Source organism: Halteromyces radiatus (genome assembly GCF_025201355.1).
Source record: "Halteromyces radiatus strain CBS 162.75 chromosome Unknown BX664scaffold_1, whole genome shotgun sequence".
In the NCBI taxonomy this organism is placed as follows: Eukaryota; Fungi; Mucoromycota; class Mucoromycetes; order Mucorales; family Cunninghamellaceae; genus Halteromyces; species Halteromyces radiatus.
In genome coordinates, this window is record NW_026251687.1 from 3,065,426 (window position 1) to 3,088,498 (window position 23,073).

General features: G+C 32.5%; 8 protein-coding genes across 8 annotated transcripts; 4 read left to right on the forward strand and 4 right to left on the reverse strand.

Annotated features, from left to right (window-relative positions):
- Window positions 1-147: 147 nt before the first annotated feature.
- On the reverse strand, window positions 148-2,156 carry BX664DRAFT_321817 (uncharacterized protein). The gene is made up of 3 exons (XM_051543366.1): window positions 1,877-2,156; window positions 1,201-1,791; window positions 148-1,129 (listed from the first exon to the last, which is right to left on the reverse strand). The coding sequence occupies exons 1-3, from the start codon at window positions 2,141-2,143 to the stop codon at window positions 383-385; spliced, it is 1,605 nt and encodes a 534-aa protein (XP_051405238.1). The 5' UTR covers window positions 2,144-2,156; the 3' UTR covers window positions 148-382.
- Window positions 2,157-3,819: 1,663 nt separating this feature from the next.
- On the reverse strand, window positions 3,820-5,675 carry BX664DRAFT_382170 (ubiquitin-2 like Rad60 SUMO-like-domain-containing protein). Its single transcript, XM_051549023.1, has 7 exons — window positions 5,509-5,675; window positions 5,154-5,406; window positions 5,036-5,062; window positions 4,649-4,934; window positions 4,441-4,591; window positions 4,112-4,365; window positions 3,820-4,018 (listed from the first exon to the last, which is right to left on the reverse strand). The coding sequence occupies exons 1-7, from the start codon at window positions 5,609-5,611 to the stop codon at window positions 3,845-3,847; spliced, it is 1,248 nt and encodes a 415-aa protein (XP_051405239.1). The 5' UTR covers window positions 5,612-5,675; the 3' UTR covers window positions 3,820-3,844.
- Window positions 5,676-6,417: 742 nt separating this feature from the next.
- BX664DRAFT_321822 (bola-like protein-domain-containing protein) lies at window positions 6,418-7,136 on the forward strand (the record flags this gene model as incomplete). The annotated part of the gene is made up of 4 exons (XM_051543367.1): window positions 6,418-6,560; window positions 6,625-6,731; window positions 6,822-6,855; window positions 6,964-7,136. Coding segments are annotated over 4 exons (401 nt in total), but the record flags the coding sequence as incomplete, so codon positions are not given.
- Window positions 7,137-7,283: 147 nt separating this feature from the next.
- On the forward strand, window positions 7,284-8,725 carry BX664DRAFT_289885 (homoserine dehydrogenase-domain-containing protein). The gene is made up of 3 exons (XM_051541861.1): window positions 7,284-7,993; window positions 8,129-8,367; window positions 8,447-8,725. Exons 1-3 carry the CDS (start codon window positions 7,322-7,324, stop codon window positions 8,616-8,618), a joined length of 1,083 nt encoding a protein of 360 aa, XP_051405241.1. The 5' UTR covers window positions 7,284-7,321; the 3' UTR covers window positions 8,619-8,725.
- Window positions 8,726-8,853: 128 nt separating this feature from the next.
- Window positions 8,854-10,124, reverse strand: BX664DRAFT_321827 (GTP-binding protein Rho3). Its single transcript, XM_051543368.1, has 6 exons — window positions 9,960-10,124; window positions 9,800-9,887; window positions 9,495-9,730; window positions 9,381-9,423; window positions 9,227-9,295; window positions 8,854-9,161 (listed from the first exon to the last, which is right to left on the reverse strand). The coding sequence occupies exons 1-6, from the start codon at window positions 10,074-10,076 to the stop codon at window positions 9,109-9,111; spliced, it is 606 nt and encodes a 201-aa protein (XP_051405242.1). The 5' UTR covers window positions 10,077-10,124; the 3' UTR covers window positions 8,854-9,108.
- Window positions 10,125-10,341: 217 nt separating this feature from the next.
- On the forward strand, window positions 10,342-12,540 carry BX664DRAFT_25625 (uncharacterized protein). The gene is made up of 11 exons (XM_051540454.1): window positions 10,342-10,521; window positions 10,595-10,664; window positions 10,758-10,778; window positions 10,858-10,950; window positions 11,021-11,166; window positions 11,228-11,385; window positions 11,458-11,577; window positions 11,646-11,730; window positions 11,828-11,903; window positions 11,962-12,068; window positions 12,149-12,540. Exons 1-11 carry the CDS (start codon window positions 10,457-10,459, stop codon window positions 12,177-12,179), a joined length of 972 nt encoding a protein of 323 aa, XP_051405243.1. The 5' UTR covers window positions 10,342-10,456; the 3' UTR covers window positions 12,180-12,540.
- A 749-nt stretch (window positions 12,541-13,289) lies between these two features.
- Window positions 13,290-16,747, forward strand: BX664DRAFT_321829 (WD40-repeat-containing domain protein). The gene is made up of 12 exons (XM_051543369.1): window positions 13,290-13,436; window positions 13,560-13,631; window positions 13,686-13,857; window positions 13,913-14,005; window positions 14,070-14,192; window positions 14,258-14,403; window positions 14,477-14,853; window positions 14,935-15,034; window positions 15,110-15,204; window positions 15,283-15,412; window positions 15,509-15,623; window positions 15,709-16,747. The coding sequence occupies exons 1-12, from the start codon at window positions 13,389-13,391 to the stop codon at window positions 16,563-16,565; spliced, it is 2,328 nt and encodes a 775-aa protein (XP_051405244.1). The 5' UTR covers window positions 13,290-13,388; the 3' UTR covers window positions 16,566-16,747.
- A 32-nt stretch (window positions 16,748-16,779) lies between these two features.
- Window positions 16,780-22,609, reverse strand: BX664DRAFT_321831 (IKI3 family-domain-containing protein). Its single transcript, XM_051543370.1, has 26 exons — window positions 22,270-22,609; window positions 22,110-22,191; window positions 21,962-22,042; window positions 21,710-21,898; window positions 21,335-21,619; window positions 21,151-21,279; window positions 20,996-21,091; window positions 20,713-20,926; window positions 20,402-20,646; window positions 20,065-20,325; window positions 19,885-19,997; window positions 19,734-19,807; window positions 19,497-19,655; window positions 19,320-19,394; window positions 18,967-19,255; window positions 18,666-18,887; window positions 18,538-18,601; window positions 18,300-18,437; window positions 18,142-18,203; window positions 18,004-18,066; window positions 17,856-17,916; window positions 17,679-17,777; window positions 17,477-17,609; window positions 17,282-17,409; window positions 17,043-17,191; window positions 16,780-16,965 (listed from the first exon to the last, which is right to left on the reverse strand). The coding sequence occupies exons 1-26, from the start codon at window positions 22,588-22,590 to the stop codon at window positions 16,864-16,866; spliced, it is 3,834 nt and encodes a 1,277-aa protein (XP_051405245.1). The 5' UTR covers window positions 22,591-22,609; the 3' UTR covers window positions 16,780-16,863.
- Window positions 22,610-23,073: the final 464 nt, after the last annotated feature.

The window sequence follows — 23,073 nt, forward strand, 5'->3', positions numbered from 1 at the left end:
TTTAGATTGTTGGGGACATTCAAAAATGTGGCTAATAAGTGAACTGGTAACACATATTAGTGATCATTAATAATAAAAAAAAAAAAAAGATGAGATCAGACGAAGAGAAAAACGTGATGATGATCATAAAGATGAGTATTATATTTTTTTTTTTATTGTATACAAAAAGAAGATCTATGTAAAGAATTTATCAGCAGAATTTTTTTTTTTTGATAATACATCAATAGACATAAAGATAATGAAAGTACAAATAGGAAAAAAAAAATAGTGTAAATAAGGATACTAACTAAGAATGAATGATGATAAAGAGGCAGGGAAGATAAAATAAAAAAAAAAAATATAAATATATACTAATGAAACATAAACAAAATATACAAAGAATCTAAAAGAAGGGGTTCAGTAATTGATCAGCAAAATCATCGGTAGTTTCGAGCTTGACGAGTAAATCTTGTTGGAGAGTACTTGAAGGAAGAGAAGGAGAGGCTAAGAAAGTTGGATCGAATAATTTGGAAGTTGGATTGGTGGAAGTCGTATTCAAATCATACATAAACGTATCATGATCATCTACACTTGCTGTTGGTGGTAACATAAATGCATCATACATTTCATCCATGGCAAGTCGGAAGAGTTCTGATTTCACTGGAGGACTGGGAGTGCAAGTCATACTATTGGTTTCACTGTTTGCGCTAATGGTAGTGCTTGCTTCATCAAAACAAGGTGGAAGATGAGGTGATTGTTGTTGTGATGATGAATCTGAAGGAAGTACAAAGTCATTGTCATTGTTGGTATAACCCAGTGATGTTGTCTCATCGACCAGCGATAAACAATCGGTGAAATCCAAAGATGCTGTTGTTCCACTAACACATGACATTGTGGGTGATGATGATAAAGGTGATGATGCTTTTGATGTATCCTTTTCTTCCAATTGATATTGTGCATTTTGTGCCGATAAAGCTGAAGTAGTAAGAGGAGTGATCAAGGATGGATTGTTCAATAAAGTTGGTAATGATGGTTGACGACTTGAATGTTTTCGAGGAGGCATAGATGGCATAAACTTGGTTCGATATAGATCAATGGCACGTTGTAACATATTCTTTTTCCCCGCCAAAATCTTGGGATTAAGCCAAGCCTAATAGGTGAATATTAAAAAAAAAAAAAAGATAAGTCTCAACCCATTCACACGTTCTTGATTTTGCTTACCAATTTCCATGCTAATTCATTACATATCTTTTCTTCAATTGAACGAGTCCGACCATTGGATACAGTTGAATGTAAATGCCGAGGAAAAGGAGAATTCACCAAGCGAAAATCATGAGGTATGTTGTCCAAAGAAACAGTTTCGATATTAATCTTGATACGACAACGAGCACCAGTAGCAAGATCTTCCATAGCAATAGTTTTGGGATGATTTGCAGGTTTAATAGTCGCAGTTTCTAAAGTGGTTGGTGTCACATAGGGATGTTTCACATTGTTGTTGGTAATATTTGCACATGCAGAGCCAGAAGCCAAAGAAGTCATAAGTTCAATCAAAGTATCTTCTTCATCACCACGTTGTTTGCGTTTTCGTAAAGTACCATTCATCAATTTTGCTTGACGCGCTACACGTCGAGATCGCATACTTGGATATCGATTACGATACGAATCCACAGCTCGTTGAATCAATCCACGCTTGCCAGATATATCATTCATATTTAGCCACGCCAATTTCCATCCCAAGACATTACATTCAGTTTCATAAGACCATCGATTTCCTTTGTATTGTTCTTTTGGTAAATTAGCTCTTGGATATACCTAAACAAAAAAAAAAAAAAAAAAAAGAATTAGAGTTTAGCCGTATATACTTTTTCCTTCAAATCCATGTCTAAACCCTACTTACACAATTGTCCGTCTTGAATTTATCATCAATATCATCCAAACTAATTGAATTGAGATCTGTTCGAATAGTATAGTTCTTCATCACCCGGTTATGAGAATATACAAAAGATACCCATTCCACTCCATCCTTCATTTCTGCTGAGGGTTCCATAGGTAGTTTTGCTGGTTTATTTGGTCGTTGCTGCTGTTGTTGTTGTTGTTGCTGTTGTTGCTGTTGTTGTTGCTGCTGTTGTTGTTGTTGTAAAGTATTAGCCACAGCATTGGTCATAGCGGCAGCGAGAGCAGTAGCAATTGCAGCAGCCACAGAAGTAGTAGTAGTAGTGGTAGTATTGGTAGGAGTTTGTAATAAACTATGAGAGTTAGGAGTAGGTACAGAGACAGAAGTATCAGTAGAAGTGGGATCAGAGGTCATAGTGTCATCGGTATCGGACGGAGGAGTAGGAGGTACTTTCGAGCTCTCTAGTTTTCTTTTCTTGACATTGTTGATAGTAGCTTCTATAAGTTGGATTTGTTCAGCTGTCAGAGTGGCCAAGATGGATTCAGCTTTGGAAGGAGCGTCGATAAATTCTTGTAACAACATGGAAGACATGGTTCGAATAAATATAGAAAAGGAAAGAAAAGGAGGAATGGATATAAGAAAATAAAAGGAAAAAGTAAATAATAAAATGCAGAAGAATCAAAAAGGCGTAAAAAAAAAAAATAATAAATATCTTGATTCTTTTTAGGAAAGAGGGCGATTGTATACAAAGATCAAAAGATTGGTGTTATCAATAACTTGTCTTGTAATAAAAAGGAAGGATAAAAGGATCATACAATAAAGAAAAAAGGTAAATAAATAAAAAAAGATATGTAAAGGAAGTAAGAATCAAACAGAAAAATAAAAATCGTATACAAAAAAAAAAAAAAAAAAAAGAGAATCCAAAAAAAAAAAGTATATAGAGTGAAGAAGAAGAAGTAAAAGAATGGAAAAAACGAGGCCAGATCAATATATGGTCGGCGTTTAAAATCATTTTATAGAAGGTTTTCCTTTTTTTTTTTGGGAAAATGAGGGGAGAAAGCAAACCACGGGGAGGAACCAAATCGTTCTTACTAAGTATTTAAACTTCCGTACCGGTTCAAAAATTATCAAAAAAAAGGACTTTATGACTTAATTTTGTTTACTTTTTGTTAAAATAACTTCACTATGATATTCTAATTTATTTTTATTTTCATTTGACTGTAAAGTCGCTTTGAAAAAAAATCAATATTGAGTGAGTATTTTCCACTTTTTGAAAATTGACAACCAACTAAAGTCTTCCGAATCTTCCGTGAATAGCCGATACCTGTTTTAGGTCATCATGATCTCCAGCGGCAAATCGTTTAAACTCGTTCTATAGTTTTCCCTCTTTTTCTTTTTTTTTTCTTTTTTCCTTCCTTCTCTTTTTTTTTTTTTTTTTTTTTTACTATTATGAATATGATAATAATGATAATTAAAAAGAAAGTAAAAAAAAAAATAAGAAACTGAATTAATTTAGTTAACAAAAAAAAAAAAAAAGAGAAAACAAATTCAACTTTAAAATAATCATCTATCAGCCATGTGAAGAGCGGGATTTGGTTGCATATGAAAAAATTGGTCATCGAGAAAAAAACGGGGTACCCTTTTCTCCTTTCTAAAGTTGATGAACTTATTTAGGAAGATGTGTCACATTGGATGACAGAATAATCTTTTTTTTTTATCTATTATTTTGTTGAGAAAACTTTTTGGCTTACTCTATAGAGAACAATAGACGATGCATTGACTCCTCATTTTCAATTCAGTAACCGACCAACTATAGCAGCAAATATCTCTCATCATCAAAAATATCTTTTGATTTACCATAATCTAATTATATTGAACAATTTGTATAAAAATAAAAAAAAAATAACTTTATTTCGTTTTGTAACGAAAAGGTATAATATGATAATAATAAAAAATAAAATAAAAAGTAACTTAACTATGAATCATCACCGATAACATATCTTCATCCTCCAATTCCGTATCTTCTATCCTCGTTGATGGTGCCAAAGTTTCCCCTTCAAATGATAATTGTATTTTGGGTAAAAGTGTCATATCCAATCCCATCAGCCGAATGTATTGTTTTACCATTGATTCTACTGTTGTTGTCTATACATATATATGAATACAAAAAAAAAAAGAGAAAGATGAGTACCATCCATTCCAACTTTTTTTTGTTTTCTTTTTTGATTATCCACTTACCGGTTTTACACGAAGTCCAACATCCTTCTTGTCCTTTCCACGTAGTTTGATATGTAAATAATCACTATCTTGTGGTATTGATGTGTCATTGTTATTCATGTGATCACTATTGTTGTTGTTGTTGTTGTTGTTGTAATCTTCATGGTAATCATCATCCATTTCCAATCCTTCTTCAGCTAATTGACTCAATCTAGCTGCCTTGATTTCTTGTTCCAACTTCATCTTCCTTTCAAATTCATCTCTTTTATAAACCTCTACCAAAAAAAAAAAAATAGAATGAATGTTAGTGATAGGTGAATCAAAACAAATAGAACAAATGTATGCCTTACCCATTTTGTTGACCGATAGTGTAGACATGGATAAACTTGAAGGAGTAGCACGTAAAACGACAGGTACATTTTCATATACCAGGATCATATCTTTCATCATTAATCTTTTCTTTTTACAATATTCACCAAGTAAAGTATCAAATCGATGATTCTATTAAAAAAAAAAAAGAGAGATCAGCAAATTCTACTTTTTTCCCACTTTACTTACATCCATCATGATCACCTTGACAGGTTTTGATAATATGTTAATAACGTTTTGTAATACCGGGTCGACCGTTTCAAGTAAACTAACATAGGTAACCTTGATTTGCACTTTTTGAGGTTCAGTATCAGTTCCTATAGAATCAGTTGTGGCGGGTGTATGTCTTTCCTCAGCAGTAAGCTCTGCAAGTTCTGGATCTAAATCTTCAATATCCATAGATATACTGAGTTCCAGTGCTGGCGTTCGTCGTTTAGGTGTTATTGGTGCATCAGTAATTTCTATTGGCACAGAGCTACTTCAATATATCACAAAAATAAAAAAAATAATTTAAATAGTTGGTATGATTTCATGGTTTTATGTTGTTACTAGTTCAATAAGATTTTTTTTTCTTACCTATCGGTTGAATCATTGCATAAATCTCTATTGCGTTGGAAATAAACCAAAAAAAAAAAAATCATAAAATAGTATGTTAGTATATACATTTCAGTCATTTGGTTTATGCAATACTTACATTGATGTTTTGTTAACCAATTCCGTTTTCACTTGAGAATGTAATGTTGATGCAATCTGATCGGGTTGTTTATCATTATCTATTATATCTACAGTGTCGTTTATTTTGTTTTTATCGGTGTCTATTGTCGATGTCGTTGGTTTTGATGGTTCGTCCTGTTGTTGTGGTTGTAATTTCTTTTTTTGTTTCTTTGAAGTTGAGTCTTCGTCTGAATCAGAGTCTGAATCCGAGTCGTCTAAACCTAATAATTTCCCTGATCACATGAACATAAGATAAAACGAAAAGAATGATCGATTGATTGTTGTATTAGTGGTGAATGGAAGCATAGCAACTAAAAAAAAAAAGGGCTACTTACGTTTTTCCAAAAAAGCAGTATATGTACTTTCTCCTTGATTTGGATTTTGTGTATTTGATGTTGAGGATTTATCACGGAAACTAGTAATATCAAAGTCGCACATTGTGAATAGCAAAAAGTAAATAAAATATATAAAATTAAATAGGAAAAAGAGTGGAAAAACGAGTAAAAAAAAAAAAAAAAAAGAAGAGAAAAGAAAGAGAAAAAGAAGAAGAAAAAAAGTATTGGATGCATTTTTGGAGGTCCGTCAAGTGTCCCAAACAATGGCTCCCCTAATAATCTAACCGTGATCATTATTATGCTCTTAATAAACTCTGTCTTTTGCTTCTTTTGTCTGTCTTCTTGCTGTTTGGATCTTTTTTTTTTTTTTTTTTTGTATATACAAAATAATATTTAGTTGATCACGATACTAACCATTTTCCATTTCTTTTCAAAAGTCGAAACGAGGATCCATTCCATATTCGAATTCGCAAGAAGTGTATGGTTTTTATTGAACACAACTTTGGATGATCATCTATGACAATTGAAAAATAGTATATATGTTATCTATAGTGCAATTATTAGTTCAATTTTATGTCATTGACTTTTTTCTTTTTTTACTTTGTGACAAATTGATACAATATAATAAGACAGACTTAGAACTGGAGTCTAATATATATCGAACACTATTATACGAATCATGATCATTATTTAAAGCATAGCAATAATAAGAATTATCGTCATCAGCATCATATAATATTATCATCGGAAGCATAGTTAGCAACTAAACATATTTATCAATCAATGACCAGTTTACATGATCGTCAAGAAAAAGGTTAGCCGGAGTGTAAACCTTACCCACCCGTTCCTCAGATTTCATCTTGTTTTTTTTTTTTAAATCTTTTTTTTTTCTTTCCTTTCTCCTATAAACTATGCTAAAGTCGATCTTGACTCCTTCTCAAGGTCTTTTAGTATCTCGTCGATTCTTCTCTTCACCAGCTCCTTCTCGATTTTTAAACGACTTTATGGCCACCAAGGAAAAAGGACCTGTTCAATTATCTATTGAACAAAAGGTAAATAAAATAAAACGTCTAGTTCCTTAATTGATCTCTTTATTTTTTTTTTTTTAAAAAAAAGGTAACAGAAGCTTTGGAACCTACTATATTGGAAACTGTGAATGAATCTCATCTACATGCTCATCATGCTGCTATGAAAGGTGTCACCAACAAGGAAACTCATTTCAAGTAAAACAAAAAAAAATAGAAAGAGATAGGAAAAGATAAAGAAAGATATATATATAATATTATTGTTCTTTGTCTTTGTTATCTTATTAGGTTAACAGTAGTATCTGATAAGTTTGAAGGCAAGGTAAGCAAGTTAAAAAAAAGGAAAAGACAAATACAGAAAAAAAAAGGAAGTGATTCAATGATAAATGAGCTCACACTTGTTTATATTTTGGATGATTGATATGATTAGACACTTATGCAACGACATAGAATGATTTATGGGTTATTGGGTGATGAACTTCAACAAGGATTACATGCTCTTACATTGAAAACGAAGACTCAAAGTGAATTAGATAGTAGAAAATGATTTTGAATGATTTAATGATAATAATAATAAAAAAAAAAGAAACTATATGATCATGATGTGTGGATGTTTTTGTTTCGGGCATTTGCTTACTGGATTGAGGCCTGCATGCTGTTGACTCATCTGTCCAATGAAAAGACGTGACGGGATTGATCTGTGTTTTCATCATTAAATTTTTTTAGTTCCATCTTTTTCTTTTTCTTTTTCTTTTCTTTTTTTTTTTCAATTACTTTTATATATAAGAATGGTGAATATTGGTATTGTTGGTGCTGGTTTAGTTGGTTCCGAATTACTTGTCCAATTGAAAGCCACTGGAGCCAAACGGTTAAATGTGGTTGGTTTGACAACTTCGAAGAAAATGGTGGTATCTGACACGTCTTATACTGCTCTCGATTTGTCTCAATGGAAGACCGATTTACAAGAACAAGGTATTGAAGCCAATTTAGGTGTATTCGCCAAGTATCTTTCTGACGCTCCTGATCATGGTATCATTGTTGATTGTACCGCTTCTGATGCTGTCGCTGCATTATATCCCTCATGGCTTGAACTAGGTCTCAGTGTTGTCACTCCCAACAAGAAAGGTTTCTCCGGTCCCTTGTCCTTGTACCAATCTATCCAATCCTTAGCTGGGAATTTGAATGGCACTGGTAAGGCGCCTTTTGCTTACTATGAATCCACTGTGGGTGCTGGCTTACCAGTCTTGAATACATTGGCTGATTTGGTGAATACTGGTGATAAGGTAGAAAAAATTGAAGGTATTTTCTCTGGTACCCTTAGTTTTCTTTTCAACAACTTTTCTTCTCTGTCTGGTCAAGATAAGGGCTCCTTCTCTGAAAATGTCAAGGTCGCAAAGGAATTGGGTTATACTGAACCTGATCCTCGTGATGATTTGAATGGTATGGATGTAGCTCGCAAGGTAATAATATATCTGACGTATAATATATATATGAGTGTCGATATTTGAACAATAATAATGATGATGATGATGATAATTAATTTTATTTTTATTTTTATTATTATATATATATGTCTTCTTGTTATATTTGAATAGGTCACTATCTGCGGTCGTCTTGCTGGTGTCGATTTGGATTTATCTACTTTACCTGTTGAAAATATCGTGCCTGGTCCTTTACAATCTGTTGCCTCTGCTGAAGAATTCATGTCAAAACTTCCTGAATATGATGATCATTTCGCCAAGTTGAATGAAGATGCCAAGAAGGAAAATCAAGTATTACGTTGTGTTGGTTTAGTTGATGTTAAAGGTGGTCAAAGTGGTGTCAAGTTATTGAAGTAAGTTCCAAAAAAAAAAAAAGATTTGAAAATAAATGAACTGATTTGATATTTTTTTTTTCTTTATTATTATGAAAAGATACCCTGGCTCTCATCCTTTCGCATCTCTTCAAGGTAGCGACAATATCATCAAGTTCACCACTGAATACTTCCCTAATGGTCTCATTATTCAAGGTGCTGGTGCTGGTGCGGCTGTTACCTCTTTTGGTATCTTCTCTGATATTTTGAAGATTCAAGGTCGTGTAGAATAGAGTTTTACCTTTTTCTCTTTTTGTTATCATTATTGTTTATATGGTTATGCTTTTCCACACACTTTATACATTTTATGAATAAAAATAAAAATGAATTGACTGATTTATTATCTGGTGACAGTTTTATGGTATCTACTTGAAAGGAATACTCTTTTTTTTTTTTGGAACCAAACAAAATAAAACAACGGTGATGATCAAAAAAGATAGGGATAAATGAAAAATAAGATCGTAACGATTGGCAAAAAAAAATAATCAATTTTTGTTGTTTTATTAATATTACTATATGGCATAATGAAGAATGTAAATATGTAGAATAATATAACAATAAAAAGAAGTAATAGTAGTAATAGTAGTATTGGCATAATGATAATGTAAGTTGGTATATATAAAAAAAAAGATACTGTAGGGTAAACTAAAGAAATAAAAGAAAGAAAGAATGAGGAAAGGGAAGAGAAGGGGAAAAAGACAAAGGGAAGAATATAGATAACTGTTACAAAATAATACAAGATGAAGAGGAGGTATCGTTGTTTGTCTTTAAATGGACTAGAACAAAAAAAGAAAAGAAAGATTAATAAAAAAAAATGGTATTGTTATTTTCCTTATTGTACCTGATAGAGCGACACGACCTGCTTGTTCAAATACTTCTCGGATTCCTCGATTGTGCTTGGCAGAACATTCTAAAATGACAAAAAAAAAAAAAAAAAGATTGTTGAGTTTGATTGTTGCATATATGCATGATTTCATTTTATATATAATAATTACCAAGATAACGAACTGCATTGATACTTCGAGCCACATTCAATCCCTAAAAAAAGAAAAAAAAAAAAAAGAGAGAGAAAAAGATTAGAAAGCCGAAAATGAAAACTATGATCCTACTTCTTCATATAACACAGGTCGACCATTCATCTTTTTCATAGCTTGTTCATCATCACGAAGATCACATTTAAGAGCAACTAATATTAATTTTGCATAAGGACAATATTCAGATACTTCTTCCATCCAACGATTAGGAATATTTTCCAAAGAATCAAGACTATCCACAGCGTAACACATCATTACTACATGAGTATCAGCGTAGGACAAGGAACGTAATCGGTCAAATTCTTCTTGGCCTAATTAAAAAAAAAAAAAAAAAAAAGTCAGTTGATTTATTTCTTTCTTTTGATATTCTACTATTTTACCAGCCGTGTCAAATAAAGATAATTCTAAAGTTTGTCCATCTACTGTCATTTCATGTACATAGTTTTCAAATACAGTGGGTTCATAAACCTAAAAATAATATATATAAAAAGAAGTTTAGTTTTAATTTTTTTTTTTTTTGTTGGGGAGGAAATAGAATACCTGAGGGAAAAAACCTTTTGTAAAGACATTAAGAATAGAAGACTTTCCTATACTACCATCACCAACAACAACTAATTTTCGATAAATAGGTTTTTTATTTTTATTACAAAGAAACATTTGTGGGGTAAATATATGAGATGAGGAGAAACAAAGAGAAAAAAAAAAAAAAAAAAAAGGAAAGGGGAAGATTTATTGAATTTTGTAGCTGTGTTTGAATCGCACGAATTTCTCTCTCACAAGCCTTCGATTTTTCCTATTTGTTTTTGGCATTTTTTTTTTCTTTCTGTTTTTTCTTCTTTTCTCTCTCTCTCTCTTTAACTCATACTTGTATAAAACTATCGATCTTCTCCAGTCGAGTTTATTTTTTTTTATCTAGTATCCATTTTTTTTTATCTTTTTTTTTTCTTCTTCTTCTTTTTTTTTTTTCTTTCTTTCTTTTATTTTTTATTTTATTTTAAAAAAGCCACCCAAGGTTTTTATATTATTTTATCAACATCATGTCCTCACCCTCTACAGCTGAAGTCTCTGCAAACGCCATCTATGTTGGTAACCTCGATCAAAGGTATTTCAGAAATTATCTTATATATTTATATATTATGATTTATCTCAATCTTTCTATATTTTACATAATTTAGAGTGACTGAAACCATGTTACAAGAAATCTTTGCTACTATTGGTATTGTTGTTCAAGTCAAGGTGGTCAATGTAATAAAACGGAAAAATAACTCAAATTATATTATATTACTTTTCTTTAATCCTATTTTTATTTATTTTTTTTATTTTTTTTTATTGAATTAGGTTAAACGACATGGTCCTTATGTAAGTAATATATAGATATATATATATTCATGATTTAGTTTGTTTCATTCATTAATATGGACATATATATATTTTATAGGCTGGTGTTAACTATGGTTTTGTTGAATATGCTGATCGTCGTGCTGCTGAACAAGCTATTCAAGATATGAATGGTCGTAAAATCTTCAATCATGTATGTAATTATATATAATATAAAATAAGTCATACTTATTTTTCTTCTTTTATAATATGTAAATAAATAGGAAATCAAAGTGAATTGGGCTCAACCTGGTACTGCCGCTGCTAAGGAAGATACTTCTAATCACTTCCACGTGTTTGTTGGTGATCTTGCTCCTGAAATTACTGACGATATGTTAGTCAAGGCTTTCTCTGCTTTCGGTACCATGTCGTAAGTGATAAATTTATTTATTTATTTATATGATTCATTTTAATTTTATTTTTATATATAGTGAAGCTCATGTTATGTGGGATCCTGTTTCTGGTAAATCTAGAGGTTTTGGTTTTGCCGCTTTCCGTGATAAGACTGATGCTGAACAAGCTATTGCTACTATGAATGGTGAATGGCTCGGCTCTCGTGCTATTCGTTGTAACTGGGCTACTCAAAAAGGTAAGAAATTCAACTTGATCTGATGAACATAAATTAATAATTTCTTTTCTAAATATAATATAATAATAATAGGACAAACTGCTACTCCTCCTCCTCAACCTGGACAACAATTACCTTTTGAAATCGCTGTTCACCAAACTCCTGCTTACGTGACTAGTGTTTATGTTGGAAACTTACAACCTGAAACTACTCGTAAGAACAAAAAAAAAAGACAATCTTTGATAATAGATATAACTGATCTTTTTTTTTTATTATAATAGAAAATGATCTTTTGCATCCTTTCCAACGTTTCGGTTTCGTACAAGAAATCAAGTTACAAGCTGATCGTGGTTTCGCTTTTGTCAAGTAAAGAAAAGAAAAAAAAACATAAAATTCAATCAAAAAAGATATTTCATTAATCATTTTTATTCTTCATTTTACTTTTTCTTTTTTTTTTTTTTAGGATGGATACTCACGAAAATGCCGCCAATGCTTTGGTTCAATTACAAAATGTCAATATTCACGGTCGTCCTGCAAAGGTAATGCATGAATGAATGAATGAATGAGGAAAATTAATTAAATATAATTTTATATTAGCTCTCTTGGGGTAAGGATCGTCCTCCTACTGGATGGCAATCTCATGGTGGTTTCCAACAACAACATCAACAAAACTGGCATCATGTTAATGGCCATAATGGTCAAATGTATGGTCGAGGAGGTAAAGTGATTGATAATACATTAGTTTAATAAAATAACTGATCAAAATCTATTTATTTGCTAGTAGCTCATCATGTGGGTGGACAAGTTGCTGGTAATGCTGGTGTATCAACTGGACCTTGGGCACAACCTGGACAACAACCTTTATATGACCAATACAATGCTGGTGGAAACATTTAGGTAGTTTTTATATACTTATATATATATATATATACTTCCCTTTTTTTTTTTTATTATTATTATTATTTTTTACTACTGTATATGTTGTTTGGAGGGGAATGAATGAATATGAATGATTCATTTTATTGTATTTTTGAAGTTTCCCCCATTTGATTATTATACTTTTGTTTCTTTTCTTATCTTCTCGTTTTTATTTTGAACACCTACAACATCTTTTGTCTTCTTTTTTTTTTATTTTTTTTTATCTATTTTTTATATTATATCTCTATGTAAATAATGGTCTTTTTGAAATAAAAAAAAAACGAATGGAACGATTTTGATTATTTAAACCAAAAAAAAAAGAAAAAACATTTATCTTTTGAATGGATTTGAAAAGGGCAAAACTTGATGGCGAATGGATGGTCATTTTTTTTAATTTATTCTATAAATACAGATAGTAAATTATAAATGATATTAGGTAAATTTCAAGAAAATGATTTGTTTTATTTTCTGTTTAACTTTGGTGCGATGATGATGAGTTTTGAGCAAGAAAGGGGAAGGCAAAGTTTGTTTCCAAGCTTGTATGCAGGACGAAAAAAATGGGATGGATTTTTGGACTTTACAGCCAAAAATTTCGAACTCCTCAGCTTAATTTTAGCTGTAAAAATAAATCGTCGAGGGTAGATCAGGCAATTTTTCAAAAAATCGATAAAATCCTTTTAGTATTTATTGCACATTACGTGGCAAGATAAGTGATGAAATGAGATTAGATGGTATTAAACTACTTTTTTGAGAGGAATCCAATGGTGGTCATTTTATTGGATCATGATCATTATTGGATGAGGATTGACTGAATTGTCTCTTATTTTTTAATTTACTCTATAAATTGGGAGGTAAGGTATAAAGTATTATTAAGACAAGTGGAAGAGAATGACTTTTTGTAGGTTCAGTCCAAATTTGATGCGATGATGATTTTACTTTTGAGCGAATAATGTAAAAGAAGTATGTCTAATGAAGTTCAAGCTTTGTTTGCGCGGGAGATGAATACCAATTCTCTTGAATTTTTTTTCTTTTTTTTTTCCCTCTTCTCTTTCCTGACTTATTCTTTCTTTTTTTCTTTTCCTTTGTGTTGTTTTATTTTGATTGAAATGAACTCACTTTATCAGGTAGATGATCTTGTCAAGGAATATCTATTGGTAAGAACAGAATATCAATAATAATGAAGAATGATAAATAGAAAAGTATTTAAAATGAGATACATTGCCAAAAACGAACTAAACATACTCTTGACCTTTTTTTTTTTTTTTACTCCTTCATAGTTTCGAGGATTCACCAATACTTTTCGGGCTTTGGAAACGGAAAGTAGAACAGATAAGGATAAAGGCTTTCAGGTAATAATCTATACTTTTATATTAATAAATATATAACTCAATATTATTATACAGGTTGACAAAATCCTTGAAGAACTTCTCTCTTTTATCACCAACGGCGATGTTAATGGTTTAGTGGAATATTATCGTTATCTTGATATTCGATTCTTTTCCAGACTTGATACTAGATTTCAGCAAACGATCAAAAAGTTTGAACTTTGCCTTTTACGACATTATCTAATACATGGTACATATCTATTACTTACTTTATTTGTTACTGACTCTTTTTTTTTCATATTCAGCAATTCAACATAAGAAACGCGAAAAAGTCAAGGAATTCTTTGAAGTCTATGGTCCTGATCTACATGGTTTATCTGAATGGTCTGAATGGTTTGGTAGGTTCTTTTAAGAAAAAAAATTATATAATTATAATTCTGATCATCTTATATGTGATTTTAGCCTTACCTTATGTGAAACAACCAAGTTCTGATCCCGTGTTTGAATCTTTCTTTACCAAGCAATGGGTTGACAATTATACAACCTCTCTTCACAATTTTTTGGCGACTATTTTTCAGAAAATGCGTAAGTAAATAATGTTTCATCATTATATCGTTATCTAATCTTTTTTATTTATCCACCTTTATTAGCGTTGCCTAGTTTACTTGCATTCAATGTGGATCGAAGTCAACGAAAATCCCAGCAGGCGGAAATCGAAAACCTGAAAATGACAGTGGACAATATGAAAGCCATGATGGACGCAAAAGAGAACGAAATAGCTAAACTCAAAGTCGAGGTAGGGATCATTATGATAGGATTACATTTTTTTTTTTTTGTATGTTTAACTATTATTTATTTGTTTTTACAAGTTATTGGATACCCGGAAAGAAATGACAGATGGCATCTCACTCATTCGGAAACGAGCTGCTTCAATGACTAGTTCACAACAGAACATGACAAATGGATTAAGAAGCGATTCAACCATCAGTTCAAATTGCACAACCCCAAGTACTGTTAGCACTACAATCAATCCCATTACTGCTACGATCACCAGTCCGTCACATGATTCAACTATCAATACCAACAACAATACAGCAGACACATCAAATCATTTGACAGAAACAGATGAACCTTTCGTGATTGTTAGTCAAGAAGAATTCTCAGAACATGCGTCAGCCATCACTCACGCCAAATTTTCAATCCAAGGAAATTTGATAGCAAGTTGTGATATGGATAATATCGTTCGGTAACAAGAAAAAGAAAAAGAGAAAAAAAAAAAAAAAGAGGGCATAGGAAAAAGAAAAATTCATTGATATCTATTTAATAGGGTGTGGAGTTACAAGGGTCAATCACATAGTCCACAAAAGCTTACCAGTAATACTTCAAGTATATTATCTTTGGAATGGGATGCAAGATCGGATCGCTTCGTAGGTTAAAATGATTATATATATATATATATATATATATATATATATTACAAAACTTATACTCTATTTTAATAGTTATTCCTTGGTACAAACTCTGGGAACATCCGTGTATATAATACTGAAAATCGATCAGTTGTTCAGGAATTTAGCATGACAGAAAAATACCCATGGTAAAAAAATATATATATATATATATATTTGATATATGGAAGAAGGCTATGGACTCATCAATACAATCTTTACTTTAGGATAACTCAACTATCCTCCAACCCTGTTGAACCAGTCATAGTTTGCTCAGCATCAGGTGATAAGATTAGACGTAGTTCAAAAGGACATGGTGCTTTGGTTGCTTGGAGTATGAAAAGCATGTCTTCCTCTGTAAGTTTACATTGAACTTTATTGACAAATTCATATTGATCACTTCTTCTCCTTTTTATTATTATTATTATTATTATTATTATTATTATTTTATAGGGAGTATTCAAGTTGGAACCTGAAGATACCTGTACCGATATCAACACAATCAAACACAATCACAATGGACAAATGTTGGTGGCAGGCGATGGTGTCGGAACTATGCGAATATTTGGTAAGCTCAAAAGAAAGAGTTCAAAAAAAAATATGTCATGGATGAATAGATTTAACCATTTATTACAAATTAAAATTGAATATAGATGTTCGTACAATGAAATCTATTGTGGAATGGAAAACATTATCAAAACGACCTGCATGTATTGCTCAATTCAGCTTTGATGAAAACTCTATTTATACCGTTGATCATGGCGGTCAGCTCTCTCAATGGTCCATTCATAAACCTGGCGTTAGTCTTTCCAACACATATCTACAAGGATTCCCACCTCCACCAGCATATTCTTCACAGTCAACACGACCATCTACCTTGGTTACAACTCCTCATCCTTCTTTATCTTCACCTGCCAATTCTTCATCATCGTCATCAATACCATCACCGTCAGCACCTACAACAACATTACCACCTCCACGTCCTTCATCCAATCGATCAACATCGTCACGTGCATCTATTTCATCATCTCGATCTGCTAGGTTGTCTTCAGTGTTAGACGAAGGTGTCAATCAATCCATTCTCTCTGTAACACCACGATCCCAAATGGTAGCCTTTAGTGCTGATACAGATTACATTCTTTGCGCCACTTCATCATCCTCCTTCACCGATAACAATAATAATACAAACATTGCATTACCACCAACTGTATCTTCTTCTTCGTCGTCATCACACTCACCTTCATCATCGTCATCATCTTCCTCATTAACATCATTATCATCAGGATCTCAGTCTTCTGTACAAAACAACAAGACTACTTCTGCAATCACGGGTGAAACACAAGGAACGATATATCAAAGTCCCGAAGGTAAACCTGTTTTACAATTTGGTCAACATCACGTTTATCGAAAGATCACCACAGTTGATTGGACAGGTGTATCCAATGCTTGTTTGCTAGGAAGTGCTGATGGTAGTGTCAAAATCACCCATTTGATTAAAACTAGTTATTAGGTTCCCCTTCTCTTTTTAGTATTAGTTTCAATCTACTTGTTTGTTGATCATGCCCTCTCACTTCTTATAAAGATACAACTTTTATTCCCCCTTCTTCTTTTTTGAATTTTGTTTTTACTATGATTGGAGGTGATTTTTTGTTTTTGATCCATATAACAAACAAACCCAGCAACATACATATATATAAGAGACAAAAAAAAAAAAAAAAGTACGCTGACTATCGGTTGAATGATAATGATGATTTATTTTTTCTATGAATGACTAACTATTTGATACTAATATTCTAATACTACACAATCTACAAGATTTGTAATTTCCATTTCACCGTAGAGAGCACAGGCTTTTCGATTTGAGTAGAAGAGATCTTTTGAGCTTCTTCATATTCTTCAATTGATCCAAACTGGTCAATCAAAAAAAAAAAAAAAAAAAAAAATTGAGTGCCATCAGCATCATTTCTCTTTTTTTTTTTCAACTTACTTGGACATTGGCTAATTGGAGTGGGACAAAGATCACATCGATGGCATCTTGTAAATGTTTGAGGAATGCTTCAAATTTGATTTGACTTGTAGTGGCTTCTTCAACATAACCAAAAGGAACCATTGCTCGGATTAAATTACCAATATCAGCTAGAAAAAAAAAAAAAAAAAAAAAAAAAAAAAAAAAAAAGAGGTAAGGTCAGTCTCTTTTCTCCTTGTCTTTTCTGTTTGGGTCCTTACTTTGAAGTTGATTGGCGCGTTCATAAAGCTTCTTGAGAGAATTGACCAAATATTCTTCTTCATAGATCGTTCCTTTCTTTCCTTTAGCCCGTTTACGTTCATCCCGTTTTCTTTGCCTGGATGATTTTCTAAAGAATGAAAGAAAAAAGAATTAAGTTTATCAGATCAACACTTTTTTTTTTTTTTTTTTTTTACCTGCTTGAGCGAGATGATACTGTTGATACACGAGATGATGCTTGAGTATATCGGGTAAACTGACTAAACATGGAAGTTGTATCGGAAAACATATCAATATTATCTAGTGTATCATCGTTGGGAAGTACTTGTGCTAAGGAAGAAAAATAAAAAAGTAAGAACTTTAGTGACTCTTCATGTCTTCAAAAAAAAAAAATCATACTTGGTTCAGGTTTCTTTTCACGGAGTTCCTTCAATCGTTCTGTCTGTTTATTGAATTGAGCAGTAAGTTCTTCAAGATCTTCGTCCAGTTGAGTATATCCTATAATGCGAAAAAGAGAATCGATGAGTCAAACAACACGACATGTATTTCTATTCTAATTTTTTTTTATCATTTTACCTTCAATCAAAGCAGGTTTCACATGAGTTTCAATGAGATCTGATCGATCGTATGTATAGGACTAGAAGAGAGCATCAGCATGATATGTCACCACCCAATGTTAGTATATAAGGACTATAATATCGTGCTTTTTTTTTCCCTTTCTTACCAAACGTGATGCTTCCTGCCAAAGACTTCCTTTCAATAAACAATCCACAGCTTCTTCAATATCCTACATGATAAAATAAACTTGGTTGGTCAGAATGTCCATCCCCATTCTCTTTTTTTTTTCTTTCTTTGGATTTACCTTGATGTAATCATTGGCAACTGTAGCAGCTTCTTGGAATCGACGTTTTTCTTTCAAATACCCTACAAATTATATATATATATATATATATATTAGCGACATTTTCGAATCTTCCTCATATTCTTCTAATCATTCTTTCCTTATTTTTTTTTCTTTACCAATAATTTGATATGCTAAAGCCTGTATATCATCAATGGAAAATGACATTTGTTTTGCGAGAGAGAATGCTTCCCGCCAGGATCCAGCCAAACGGTAGGAATGTAAAGCCTTTTGTAAAGAATTTGCCATTGTGAACACTAATCATCATCATCATCACCAAAAAAAAAAAAAAAATCCACATTAATCAAGCCATATCATCATTTCGTTATTCTTCTCCTCCTTTTTTTTTTCTCATACCAATTCCTGCTTCTTCATAAGCTTCGGTTTGATCCAGATAGTCACCATAAGCATCCAAAACAACCTATAAGATCAATATGATAATGAATAACTTGAAAAAAAACACAGCCATTTTTTTTTTCCTTCACCTTCTTTTGCTGAGGTTTGTTAGCGTATTCTTCCAAAGCAGTCAAATAAAGAGTATGTTTCTGCATATAAGCAATTAGTTCGTCAAATCTATCATCACCAGCTAAAACCAAATTTCGAAGCGCCTTGTCATGTCTTTTTAAGTGATCGTCAATCTTGAATCGTTGGTAATACTTGTCCAAATTCTGTAATTCTTGAAGGAAAGGAAGATATTCACGAGGATCCTAATAGAAACAAAGAGGAAGGAGGGAAAAAAAGGAATCAGTATATGGAATTACTTCTACCAATACAATTCTGTATTACCATTTGTGCTTGCTGTGCGACCATCAACACCAAAGAAAAGTTGTACATGCCAAGAGCAATGTCATACAAACTATCTGCTTTGCATAAAAAGATGGTGTACTTGAGCGCTTCTTCAGCTTTTGTCAAATTCGATTCCCTAATTTCTGCAAGTAAGGACAAGGCTGATTCTAGGTCAGGAGGTGAGCTTCGTACATAAGTTGAGAGAATAGATTGAATATATTGATCACGATCGGCTTCAGTAAGAACGGTTCGTACAGCGTCGCAAATGTTGTTGACTTTATTGCCCAATCTGTATAGAAAAAGAAAAATGTTATAACCAATCATCTAACTTTCCGCTTTTTTTCAATATTTACGAGGTACTATCCAGGGAATGAGTAGTGGCCAATGCACCCCGATGTTGATACATTGTTTTTGTTACATCTTCGTTACTACAAGCAAAAGAAACCAAAAAAAAAAAAAACACATACACTTATTATTAGTACTACTTTTTTTCTTCTTTTTTGGTTCCTCTTCCCATTCAGGAATCTTACCGTAAATTCGACAAGAAAAGATTCAAATAGTCTACTTCAGGAACTTGAGTGATGAAGAGTTGAATATTGTCAAAGAATTGTTGAGGATTTTCATCAAAGAGTATGTTGAGATCGATACGATTACGACGGCAAGTGATGAAGGCGGAACGATAATTCAGACTATTATAAATGAAAATTATATATACGACTGGTTGAGTTTTGTCATTTTTGCTTATATCTGTTCTTTTAATATCATACCTTTTCAAATCTTCACGAATAGAAGCCAAGACAAAAGCACGAGGACTAATAGTCTCCAAGTTACCACGGGGCATCTAAAACCAGAACAAAAAAAAGAAAAGAAATAAGAACAAGTTAACTTTGTCCCACAATCCGTATAATCAGTAATTACCTGAAGGATAAGATTTGATTTGGATTGAGTGGCCAAAACAATCTTGGATCCACGTTCAACACGACGATGAGATTCATCATTGGCGTCAGGTACATCGTCAGAAAGCTTAAAATCTATAAAAAACAGAATACCTGTTAGCAAGTTGATTATTCAATTATAATTGTATCCTATTCTGTTTACCATCCAATTCAATATCCAAAGGAAGAAAACGAGCAGTATGACTTGTTGTTGTGAATACCAACCAGTCATGACGAAGGAAAAATGAAGTTGCTTCAGATGAGAGTAAGCGATCATTGGCATACAACTTGCTACGTTCTGTCAATCCAATGATCACTCTTTGAACAGTTTCCTTTGTGCTTCCAACAAGTGCTGTGGCAATCCAGGGACAGAATGAAGGTAATTCTAAGATAGGAGTCATTGATAAACTATCATCAAATTGAACTACATAAGAAAAAAAAAACAGATGTATAGATGTTTGTTAAATAATAGAGATAAAATGACATTTCTATCCACTTACCATCCCATACTGAACCATCAATGCCTTCTATCACCAGATCCTTTGTGGTTGCATTGTAGTAAACTTGTCCAACCTTTCCTTCAAATGGTGTAGTGGTTGAGGATGCACTGTTTTCATCCGTTTGTTGATAATCGATCAAACATAAAATATCACACTGTCCAATTGTATCGTACGTAACATAGAATAATTGATTATCGTTCAATAAGGTAATATGACGAGGAAGACTGGCAATATCGGTGAGACAGCTATAGAAAAAAAAAAAACACTGTCAAATAAGCTGTCTCTAATTTCCAAATAATAGATATACTTACGGTAATACTAAGGATCCAGAAGATTTGGCATTACCATGGCCATTGACAGGGAGATCAAAGAATTCCAACTTTTCATTTGTAACCGCAGCCATACGGGAACCGTTTGGACAAGGATGGAATGTGACTTGCTGAATATTTTGACTAGCATTGACCTTCAAAGAGCACATTGGTGGTGGTACATTTTGGTAATTAAATGGAGTCATAAGTGCATTATCTATATTTAAAAAAAATGATCAGTGACTATATCAAACCATATATCCTTCTTTTCATGCAAGAGACTTACCACCATCAATAACAGCAACATAGCCAGAATTCTCGTGATCAGTTGAAGTACTAGTCAAGACATTCCAAATGAAATCAAAAGAATGATAGATACCATCTAAATCAAAGATATTAGTAACGAGTTTACAGTTCTAACATTCTATCTATACTACTTACCACTACTGACGATATGTGCATGAAGAGGTAGTTCCACATCCCAAGAAAATCCAATGATGTCTTCTTTTTGAGGGAGAACAATATGCTGTTTCATATACCAATGATAATTGTTCATAGTCCAGAGTTGAACTAAAAAAAAAAAAAAAATGAATACGAAAATTCGCAAATGATAATCATAACCTACCAGATTTTTGATTGTTTGTTTCCAACCAAATAGCAAGTACAGTTGAATCCGCATTCCAAGAAACTTCAATAAGGCGATGTTCTCCTGATTCTCTTAAAGTGAATTCGCCATGTCGTAAACCATTTCTTTCCACAAACACTATATCATGACGATGAGGTAAACGTTGACTTGATACGATCAAATTTCCAGATGGTTTCCAATCAAGCACATGTTCCAATTGATCCACAGGTTCACTTGTATTTTGTAACACACCTTCACGATTATGAATACGAAGTACACGAGCATCTATAAAATCCAATAGATTTAACGTTAGAAGAACACATCTACGTAATTTTTCCATTATTATTATTATCATTATTATTATTATTTTCTTACCTTTTCGAGGATCAATATCAGAACATACAAAAAAGCTACCGTCACCACGCCATGCCACTCTAGCATGTTTATCGTCGTCTATTGAAGAACCAAATTTGCTTGTATCCACCTTTCGTAATGCTGCTTGTTTTCCTTCGGAACCGTGAAATTGAGTTTCCTTCTTACCCCATCCAACACTATGTTGAACACCTATTGAAATAATGAATCATTCTATCTATTTTTTTAAAGCATTTTCATTGCTTTCTATCCTACCTTGACCTTGGTCTCCAACATGAAGAGGGAATTCAGTAATAGTATCAAAATCTTGGGTCATTTCCAAAACGTTCTTTTCCCCTACAAATAAAGAAAATGGATCAGTAACTTTTTTTTTTTTTTTGCTCCCTCTGTGTTGTATGAATACCTGTAATAAGAATAACAAGATCTTGATCAGGACTCCAAGTCATGGCTTCCAATCCTGTATCAACAGAACCAACTATTTCCAACTACGAAATATATATATAATGTAAGTTCGAGAACTAGATTGTTTGAATAGAAAAAAAAAATATTTGTATTCAACTTACAGGATCGTCACCGGCGTCAAATCGTTCTTTGTGGAATAGAATAATGTCACCATTGCGAGTACCGAGACAAATGGCTTGTAGATCAGATAAGTAAGTAAAACTTATAATCCCGCCACTTGGACCTTCTGTCAAAGCCAATTGTACAAACGAAGCATCTTCTTGATCAGGAGTTGATGCCATGATACGGACGCCGCCTACTTCGTCCTCTAACGCAATATAGATCGTCTTTGACTCGGGATCATTTGTGATAAACGAAGGAGCTTGAACATTGTTAGATCCAATTCTAGAAGACGTATGACCAACAAGTTGGAGACTACGCATGCTGTGGTGTGCTGGAAATTGATAATTGAAAAAAAAAAAAAAAAAAAAAAAAAAAAAAAAAAGAATCGCGGAATCCTTTTTCAAACGCCTCGAAAAAAAAAAATGGTCGATTTTTTTTTGTGACTTGCCAGACCAAAAATGGTAAATTTTGTAAAGCTATCTTGCATTGATACCTTATTTGATGACAGTGACAATAAAATAATGATGTTTTTACGATTAAAAAAATACAAAATGATCTAAAAAAGAAGGAGAAATGATGAATTATGACTTCAATGATTCTTGTAATCGTTCCTACAGTAATGATATTGATTATGATGTCTGATACGCTTTGATTTTGTTTTGCAGATAAGAATGAAGACAGCATTAAATGACGGTTGTTATCAACACACGTATTGTCATCCTCCAGTCATTTATCATCAAGCCAACCTTACAACATTACTGTACAGTACTGTATGTACCAAATACAATACGTCAATGTGATAT